The sequence below is a fragment of the Pyricularia pennisetigena genome, chromosome 6 (assembly GCF_004337985.1).
Source record: "Pyricularia pennisetigena strain Br36 chromosome 6, whole genome shotgun sequence".
NCBI classification, from domain to species: Eukaryota; Fungi; Ascomycota; class Sordariomycetes; order Magnaporthales; family Pyriculariaceae; genus Pyricularia; species Pyricularia pennisetigena.
In genome coordinates this window covers 5,916,804-5,926,953 of record NC_043744.1, presented here as the reverse complement: position 1 = coordinate 5,926,953, position 10,150 = coordinate 5,916,804, and the positions used below count along the sequence as shown (strand labels likewise).

At 50.7% G+C, this 10,150-nt stretch overlaps 3 protein-coding genes across 3 annotated transcripts; 1 reads left to right on the top strand and 2 right to left on the bottom strand.

The window, feature by feature from the left end:
• Window positions 1-376: 376 nt before the first annotated feature.
• On the bottom strand, window positions 377-1,310 carry PpBr36_05483 (uncharacterized protein; the record flags this gene model as incomplete). The annotated part of the gene is made up of 2 exons (XM_029892639.1): window positions 377-384; window positions 689-1,310. The coding sequence occupies 2 exons, from the start codon at window positions 1,308-1,310 to the stop codon at window positions 377-379; spliced, it is 630 nt and encodes a 209-aa protein (XP_029750218.1).
• A 1,408-nt stretch (window positions 1,311-2,718) lies between these two features.
• PpBr36_05482 (uncharacterized protein) lies at window positions 2,719-3,480 on the bottom strand (the record flags this gene model as incomplete). The annotated part of the gene is made up of 2 exons (XM_029892638.1): window positions 2,719-3,325; window positions 3,392-3,480. 2 exons carry the CDS (start codon window positions 3,478-3,480, stop codon window positions 2,719-2,721), a joined length of 696 nt encoding a protein of 231 aa, XP_029750219.1.
• Window positions 3,481-6,423: 2,943 nt separating this feature from the next.
• Window positions 6,424-9,965, top strand: PpBr36_05481 (uncharacterized protein; the record flags this gene model as incomplete). Its single annotated transcript, XM_029892637.1, has 2 exons — window positions 6,424-8,288; window positions 8,343-9,965. The coding sequence occupies exons 1-2, from the start codon at window positions 6,462-6,464 to the stop codon at window positions 9,963-9,965; spliced, it is 3,450 nt and encodes a 1,149-aa protein (XP_029750216.1). The 5' UTR covers window positions 6,424-6,461.
• Between the last annotated feature and the right edge of the window lie 185 nt (window positions 9,966-10,150).

Here is a 10,150-nt window from a genome sequence, read left to right as displayed (position 1 = left end):
TTAAAATTAGAACGATATATCGTAAATATAAAGCTGAATGGTTTTTGTAGCGCCTCGAACTACAGTTCCTGTTGGGAGATTTACCTTTAAGAAGAAAGCGAAAGTTTAATATAATATTTGCCTCTTTAAATTGGAGGGCGGTTATAAAGCAGCTGACATATTTCTTTTTTAATTTTCCTTTTTTGGTCGCCCTGCAAATGGAGTTTATATACATATTTACAGTTTGAACATTATAACCCCAATATATTATATAAAGAATACTTGGTTTCACAATTATAAAGTAAGTTATACTGCAAAAATAAATGGATTGTAACGCAAATTTCCAATTGGTAGTTAAATGCTTTTCACCGATATAGTAACTTAGCCCTGAATAATACTATTTTGCTGTAAACTTCAAATTAAAATGGTATATTATATATTTTAATAACAATTCTTTAACATTATTAATGCAGCACGCTTTTTTACCCTTACTATGAGGTATTACTGCAAAAGCAAGATTATTAATATATACATATATTAAAGCCTGCCAAAATTAGAAAAGAGGCTTAGCCGGGCCCGTCTCACCAGCATATGGGTTTTTTGCTATGCTAATGGGGGCATATCGCTTTTTCATACAGCGTCCAGTCCCAGGTCGATTGGGCGGTCAGTTCCACGGTTTGTACGTCGGCAAAGTCAGTCGCCAGCTGACTCCAGTCGTTGGGGTGCAGAAAGGAAACGACCTTCTGGCCTTGCCGGAGGCATTGCCGTGCGGCATCAGCAATATTTGGCATTCGCGAGGTGCTTGAACTTTTGTTGAAGTAGGCTAGCTTATCGAATGGAACGACCACGGGCTGAACGGGAGTGGTGAGTTGTACGAGGCCCTTGGGCAACCTCTCCGGGGTTATGTATACCACTGTCGTCCACGCGGATGGGTATAAATGGCTGAGTCGGCTGATGTATGTGCAGACGGAGACTTCGAGGATCGCTGGGGTAACGAGTGTTGCCGGCTTTTCGCTCGGTACAAATATTGTATTTTCATCCGTAGGCGTGGCTGTCATTAGGGCGAGAGCCTCCTTTGTGCCCAGGACCGTGACATTTTGTTCGGCAAGCATGTGGCGTTTTACCACCTCGATTTCCAAAGCAGTGGCCACGGTGTATATAATTCTGCATTGCCGGTGGATGGCAGTTGCGCTGTCTCTAATGCCGTCCAGCAAAGGGGCGTGGCATAGCACACTGGAAATGGCTAGCACCGGGATAAGGTGACAGCCTGTCTCTGTCTTCAACACACGCTCGATCTCGGGTTGGATAGCCCTCCAGAGTTGCGAATCCATTGTGGTTATGTTGTAATGGTGTAGTCGTGATGTTGTAGTTATTAATGCTAGCTGTAGGCTGTAGTTGTGGTTTTGAGTACGGTAGTTGACGGTTGCTGTCAGATGTTAGAAAAAAAAAAAGAAGACGAAAAGAAGAGTTGTTTATCAAAGCGTAACCGAGATTAATTGCCTAGGTTGATATTAAAAAAACTTTTTACAACCGACAAAACGCGTTCAAGCCCCTCACCTAAAGCTCACTTCAGGCTCAGAATTCAACTACAGGTTAATTGGACTTGAGAAGTAATTTACAGATACGAAAAACATGAGTCGTTTTACGCTTGATGTTCCTTTGAGTGCATCCGCTAGTGCTAATAGCCCACTTTACGAGCCCAGCTCACCCTCGTCCCCAAGGCCAAAAAGTGGTACAGGTCGCCCTCGCTAAATGCCAGCATTCGAGCTGGTGGAACGGGCACCGAGAAGACCTATCGGCCGGCCATCACGGCCACAAGTTGCGGTCCAGACCTGCATTACCAAGATCGAGGGCGGGCACAGAAAATGACGAACACGGTCGTCTCCTCGACGTATCCCAGGACACGGCAATCAAAACCCACCAATGTAGGGAACAATTGAAGCAAAAGCTCCCTGGCACCCAACACCACCCTTCTTTAACTCATCAGAAACCTCGAGCATTCCAGACCCATCCATGGGACGTACAAGACGAGGGCGTGTTTATAGCAAAGTATACATCTGGTATCCCTAACCTTTGTGAACACTTTGCCGGCTTGAACGACCTGGTTATTTCGGCGAATATTTGAGGTTGATCAAGCCTTGTTGGTTTTCTGTGGGCTGTCATCCACCAACTTTAATCTCGGTCAAGTTCCGTGTAGTCCTGGATACAGACAAGACGTTCCCTTTGCCGACATCAGATGCAGGACCAGGCAAGGTTATTACCGCTCAACTGTAGAACATTGGGGGATTCTTTTTTACCATAGCTGGTTGCATTTCACGGCAAACAACAATAATATCAAGCGGTTTCTAGATTTGGCGAGTTTGACGTGTAAACAATTCAAGCAAGTTTGGCTATATGACAAGGTCAAACGCAGCACATGCAAGGCTGTCGCGGCTCCGCAAAGCTCCTGGAGAAGACTGGCCTTGAATACTATCTTAGTTCAAAGTCTTCCTCCTCATTTGCCTTTTACCAAGTTCCTGAATGCCGGCATTGACAGGTTTGCCAAAGATTTGTTAATGAAGTTTTAGTGAGGGCAGTCCATAGGAAATTGAGCACGTTGAGTAGCCTGGACTACGCAAGAAACCGACTCTTGCGGAGGATTAATACAGTTGAATTATGGTGGCTACTCTTACTTTACAATTGCCTCACCATGATCAACACAGTAACACAACCTAGCGAGTTAACACACCGCATTGCCGTTTAGACTCCATACTGCTCCTTCTCTGCGGACTCTGTCCGTTTGTCCGCGGCGTTGTGCGTTTTATCACGGCGAAAGATGCTGGCGAGGCTCTCCATATCGCCAAGGGACATAGGAAGGTTGAACATCTTGCACTGCTTCTCTTTGCCACCATAACCACCATACTTGGGAGACTCGGATTCGCCGTAACCGCCATACTTGGGAGACTTGTGACCATACAGGTCTTCGTAGGCAGGAGGTTCTGCCGCGGCAGGAATGTAAGGTGCCGTCGCCGGGGGCCCCGTGGGAGGTGGTCCAGCGGGAGCGATGGGCTTCGGCTCTGCCTTGGGCTTGGGCTTGGGAGCCTCCTCTCCATACGGTGATGGTTTGTAGCCGCTCTCATCGCGGGCCATGATCACGTGCTCGGCTTCTTCTACATGGCCCTCGGTCGAGTTGACGCCGTAGGACTTGTAGGGCTTGTAGGGCTTATAGGGTTTGTAGGGTTTGTACTTCTTTGGCTTGTAAGGCTTGTATGGTTTATATGGCTTGTAGTGGCTTGCTTCAGCCTTGACCTCAGTTTCGGGTATGCTTGGCATTTCCAGGTCGACCTGGGCTAGGCTGGATGTGCCACTAGAGGGTAAAAGAGTAAGCTTTGCTGAAGGAGGTCCAGGCGCATGCTTGATCTATATAACTTACTCTGTGTTATCGTTGCCAATAAGTGGGAGAGCAAGGCTACCAGCCACGAGGGATGTAGCGAGGATGCGAAGGAGCTGTGAAGCGAGCATGTCGAAGGCTGTTAAGTGAGCAGGCGGATGTTATCCTGAACAGGAATAGTAGAGTACTATTGATGAATAGGAAGTGCAGATGATACTCCTTGTGAGGTAAGAGCGGTGCAAAGCAGATAAGACGTCGTACCTGGAAAGCTGCAAAGACGGTCTTTTATAGACGATTTCTCCAACATACCGAGGATAAAATGACTGTCTTCCCCCGCTCCGAGACTCGTATCAAAAACAGCCACACCATCGTGAGAGGTCAATCATATGCCGGCTTTCTCAGTTCTTGGCAGTAATTAGCAATTATCGGATTCAGAAATTGATAAGCAGAAAAGCTTTGCCGGTAGAACTAAACAAGCAAGCCTGGAAGAATATGTCGTACGTCACAGCTTCAACACGTGATGCAATGCAAAATAACCATCTAAATGGATGGTCTGGAAGGTCGTCCAATGGATGGATTATTCAGTAAAGGTGACAACTAGGTGGGTGGGTGGAAGGATGAATAGGAGAAAAGATGCTGTCATCTGGATAAGGCACATGTGTCCGGTTGAAAAAAAAAATCAGATTACACTCAAAATCGCGACGGGATGGTGACGCCAATCATAGGCAAAAAGAAGAGCCATACCGTCTTTGACTTCGGACCCCCGCCGTCATTTCTCCCATCTGGTCAGCAATTAAGACGACACGCTAATTTTAATCATAAACCCATGGTATAACTTGAGCCGAATGCGAAGGCCCGAACCGTGGTCTCCGTGGTCCGATTGATCCCAGGGTCCGGAATGACAAAGTGTAGGTTGTCCGTGGGACATTCCCCCTTCTGCTTCCCTCCATCACCAACCAACCGTCCCTGTGCGTCCTCCCCAGAATGTAGGCGAGGATGGGCGTCAACCCAACATTGTCTATAACAGAGCCCGCTCCTCTCTTTAAAAGATGTTGATTTCCGAATATTCCCGGAGTCTTCGCATTCAGATGGTTTCTTCCCTTTTAAGAAGGTGGAGCGTCGAAAGCAATCAAGGCAGACGACGGAACGCTAATGCATCCCCGGCTCGGTGCCCCAAAGCCTGGTCAAATGCCGCCATGAACCACGCATCATCAATGTCCGAGTCCCCCTTTTCCGAAGACGAGAGCAGGAAATCAAACCGAGAAGCGGCCGAGAAGTGAGGGGTCGGAGGATATTCTTTCTCCGGCCGGCCAAGGAGGCTTACAAAGAATACGATGTAGGAGATCTTGCAATAGGGAGCCTAGTAGAAGGTTCTTGCCAGGGCTGATGTTCTGGCCAGGGTGATTGTGGGGGGAACGTATTAGACGCAAACTCTGCAAGTAGTTCTTGAAGGAAACTGCCAATGAACGAAGCGGATCGCTTACTCCAGACAGTGGATATTGCTAAGCGATGCCTGCGTGTTCAACAATGGCCTTTCTGTAACAATGACGACCGGCTAACTTACAATGAATCTGTCCAAGGTCACCCTTCTTACAGCAACCATTGTTAACATATTCCAGGGCATCATTTAACCATTCAAATTGATACAATGTCGGCTGGTGAGTCACTGCTGAAGACACAGCTGCTAGAGGGTCACAGTACCACACCACAAGCACAAAGTAATAAGCTGCCACCGCGGTTGTCCTCTCCGCGAATCCAAAACTACCTCCCAGCTCATACTACAATTTCGCCAAACATGAATAGCTTCAGGAACAATCCATACGGTGGCAGTGGCCAAGAAGCATGCAACCTGTGTATCGGGACCGGTCAGGAAAAGGACAAGTCTGGAGAGCTGAAGACTTGCTCCTTGTGCGCGGGTAGAGCCACTACAAGTTGTTCCACTTGCCAAGGCAGAAGGTATAGATGGTCACACGAGTCAAGATGAGAGCCTAGAGTTAAGCGTGCCGCATAGACGCTTGGTAGTAGGTAACCCTTGTCTGGTCACCAAAGCTGCTAGACCAAAATAATATCAAGAAGCTCCTTCAACCATCCCTTTCCCTCTCCACTTGTGATTTTCCGCCTGTGCACCTATAGCCTCTATATTCGTCACTGATTTAGGTCTGACAGCCCAAGTACCTTCCGGTCTAGTATGAGTTCAGACTCATACTCGCCCTCGACGAACATCTCGAGGATGTAGTCGACCTCATTCTCCAGCCCCGCGTGGAAGAGCTTCTTGAGGTGAGCATCGTCGGGACCAGCACCAACTCTCCAAGGTTGGCTGGATCGAGAAGTCGCTCGGCGACGCCCACGTTGTGGAAAGGATGTACATAGCCGACATGTCAAGAAAGGAATATAGCTAAGCGGTTAGGGCGTCGAAATATATGTAGCGTGTTGATCCGCCCTCTCCGAGATATTGCAACAATAGAAGCTTCACTCACCTAGGACACACAAGATTCAGTGCCGACCAGCAACCTACCTAGTTGGGTGCTAATGGATGCCGTCGTTGCATGTTTGTTTTGTCCGTTTCATTGCCATTTTGCACTTGGCGTCTTTTCAATGAGCAGAATTAGATGCCTTCCAATAGGAACCGAATAACACCAGTGGGTGTGTTCAAGTGGGGAGTAACCCTTCTTGGCCTTGATGGGCCTAAAGCTTAGTTCTTTAGCTTTGCTATGTACCTGGTTTGGTCCACTGTGGGGCCTAGCCTAGATCGGTCTGTCACAGCCTACTTCCAGTCATTCATGCCGACGCAAGAACCATCAGACCCGACATCAAATCAACAGGCAATGCAACTGACCACAGTGAACGGATTCATACGGTATCACGGCATCTTCTCACCTCAAACACCGTCAACTTTCCCCTCATTTCTCCTTATGAACCGAGATATCTCGCTAAAATGTGGCGTACGGTGGCACCAGCCCATGCATGCGGCTGACAGCCGTAGTGGGACCCGAATGGAATCATAGCTCCAGGGGTTCTAAAGGACTCTGCTTTATTACCTGAGTCTGCGCAATGTTACGTCCACCCATACAACTTGGCAGTCTGCATCGCACCGTCAAAAAGCAATCCAACGATGGACCCGGCGACCAACAGTATAGCCAGCAGCGCCCCAGACCAACGCCAACTTCGCCTGATCGCGGCCGCCGTGCAACTGAACGAAACGCGCATCCGCGACATCCTCTCCGAAGACCCCAACAGTTGGACTTCGGCCACCGACCGCGATGCCCTCCGCCAATCCCTGCAGAAAGTCGCGGCCCGCGGCAAACTCGACCTCGTGCGCCTCCTGCTCGCTCACGGTGCCGACCCTGACGCCAAACCCGGACGCGACAATGAGATCCCCGCTATCTTCAAGGCAGCCGAGGGAGGCCATGCGGCCATAATCACGGAGCTGATCGCGCGCGGTGCTGATCCAGACTGGAAACATCCGAGGACGGGGCAGACGGCGCTTTTTGCGGCGGCATGTCGGAGCCATGTTGCGGCCATGGGCGCGCTGTTGGACGGCGGCGCATCGATTGGAATCCGGGACAAGGACGGGCGTACCCCACTGCTATACATTGCTTCGGACAAGAAGGCTGGCAAGTGCTCGGCGGAGACGTTGAAGCTGCTGGTGGATCGCGGCGCCGACCTGGAGGCTAGAGATCCTATCAGTCGCACACCGCTGGTCTGGGCTGCCACAACTGGTAACCTGAAACTGCTGGATATTTGCACGAGCGGTTGTCTGGGCAAAAGGGCGGACATGACAGCGACAAACAACCGCGGGAGAACGGCGTTGCACCTGGCAGCGGAGCAGAACCACCCCGAGATGGTCAGGCTGCTGCTGGAGCGGGGAGCGGACCCAAGCGCGGTCAGCGACGGCGGCTGGACGGCACTGCATAATGCAGCGCAGGGAGGACATACAGATGTTATTGCCCTTCTGTTGCAAGCAAGGGGTGTTGATGTTAACGCGGAACTGAACAATGGCATGACACCACTGCACTGGGCGGCGTTCAATGGGCACGAGGCGGCTGTGGTACTACTGCTCGAGCACAAGGATACCAAAGTGGACATTAAGGACGGATTCTATCGGACTCCACTATTGTGCGCCGCCGAAAAGAGACATGGAAACATTGTGCAGCTGCTTTCACCTGCGCGTGCTGCGTCCCGGCTTTCCGAAGCAGCGCGGCGAGCCTGCGAGAGCTTTCAGGCTACTGTAGTCGACTTTGGCGACTTTCGAGATGGCAAGAAGCAGCTTGTGTTCAAGCCATCTGTTTTTGACCTGCTCTACGGGTGGGACCACGAAAACAACAAGCCGACGATTCCAACCTCAACCAAGAACATCAAGTATGAACCTTCTTTCCGGTGGATCCACCTCCCGGCCAACAACCTCGCCTGGGTAGAGACGCTCGTGTCCAAATCATTCATTGAGAACGGGCACCGCGACATTGAAGCTTTCAAGTCACTAGAGAGATGCTTTGACCAGGAGCACTGCGGGCCGTTTGCACACGCCAATTTTATGAGGACTTTTGCAGCGCGTATCCCGGCCATTCAGAATCATGGGTACCTTGAGAGGGAGGAGAAGACGCTTGTGGCACTGTCGGAAGATCCTTCAGATATCAGCACCATAATCGATTCGCCAAAGCCTGACAAAGGCCACTTTTCACCCACAAAGCCCACTAGATCAGACACCGGCGGTACAAAGCCTATTTCACGATCGGATACTGGCAGCACAACGGCCAAGTCCGATGGCAAGAAGAAGAGTAAAGGCGAGCAGTTTGTAGAACGACATGGCCCTGCCAAGAAGAGAGCACGTGGGCCTCCAGGGAACGCCCCTGGAACCAAGGCTCGCCACAGTAGCTTGACATTGCCGCTGCCTTGGGAGAATTCTCGATTGGCCGCACCAAGCGGGCGGATGATATTGTTTGTAAGTGTTTCTACCAACCAACGAGCCTTTCTTCCATGAATGCTAACTCTCTAGATGCCTTTTCTTCACTATGAAACCAATGAAAGACGCAAGAAAATGACGGCAGCCATCAAACTCGCCGAATCTGGCGCACCTCTACCCTCAAATCCCTGTTGCGACGAGCTTCTCATCCACGGCTACATCAACAACAACCCACCATTGCATCCGCGACGTACCCTCGACCAATTTTTCTATCATGGCATCGATACAACCCTCCGAGACGAAGATCAGGTCGTGTACAGATACTGCAAGCTGCACCGCCAAGAGATCAAGGTCTTTATGGTCGATCAACTCTGGCTGTGGGTGCTCAGCCGAGATCTTGTGATCACATGCTTTCCTCAGCGGTGGGACCAACCGAAACAAGATCCGTTAAACATGTTAGACGGTATTATAGAGGAGACAAATGCCAAGACGCGACCTCCGGTACAGACTGTGTACGATCTTGCCATGCTCATCACGAACCGATGCGCCGGGCTCTTTGACCGTCACAGGCTGGACAATCAAGAGTTTCAGTTTCTGGACATTTTCGAGAGTTCTATTGGCAGGGTGACCAACCGAGAGAGTGAGCTGTTTGTCCGCTTCAATCGCGCGTCGGAACTGTCTGGAAAGTTGAGGAAGAAGTTGGCAGGACGTGCTCCCAGACCCGTCAACGATCGAGACCCGGCCGACGAGCTTCTGGACATTGGCAGTGAGACGGAGCTGCTGGCTGAGATCAAGGACATCCGGGACGAGCTCAACATCCTCCACACGGTATTGAATGGTCAGATGATTGTTCTGGACGAGTTTGAACGACACATCACCGAAGAGGTGCGGGCATCGACAGCGGCGGATCCATCAGCCAGGCGGACGACCGACATGTTTGTAGCCGACTGCAAGAGACGGTCCAGGGATCAGAGGCGGCTGCTCGAGACGCATCTCGAGGACATTATCCGAATCAACAGACAATCCGAAAGCATCTACCACTCTCTCACGAACCTCCTCGACCTCAAGCAGAAGCATAGCAACGCCCTCGAGGCAAGATTTGCTCGAGACCAGGCCGTGATAGCCGCACGACAAGGCCAGACGGTAATGGTCTTCACCCTTGTAACTATCGTCTTCCTACCAATGAGCTTCATCGCCGCCTTCTTTGCCATCAACTTCCGAGAGTGGCAGGATCCTGATGGACAGCCCGGTCTCAGTATCGGGTTTGCGAGTAAATACATGTTTGGCATCGGGCTGGGGATATCCATCCCTCTGATCATCGTGGCTTTCACCGTCACAGATGTTGTAGATGCAGTACAGGGCTTCGTAGGCAACCTAGCTAGAAAACCGAAAGGCAAACCCGATGAGGATTCGCAGCCCGAGCTGAGGCGCCTGTCCAGTTCTCGACATCAACAGCCGCTCAACCTAGACATGAACGGGGTGTCCCGGCGGAAGCCTGGCTACGCGGGTCTCTCTCCTCCTCCATCGGCAGGGAGCCCAATATCCCCCATGGTTCCGGGGCTTTATGATGGGCACCGACTCTTGCCACTTGCTGGCACAGGATTCAGGCCCCGGTCAGGTAGCGGCATCTCTTGGGCACCTCGTTCGAGCTTTGATCGTCGCAAGGGCGACGGAGACCTCGAAAAGGGAAACTATTTGAGGACGATGGCAACGTGATGGCAAAATAATATTTCACACCAGAGGAGCAGCAAAAAGCAAACGTTTCAGAACCATGACGCGAACCACGTTAACTGCGATCCGGCTGTTTTCGACAAGATCGTGGTGCACAAGAACAGCGTATGATTCTCGTTCGGCATTGCTACTATTGATCTTGATATTGCATCGGACAAGTTCCAGGGATG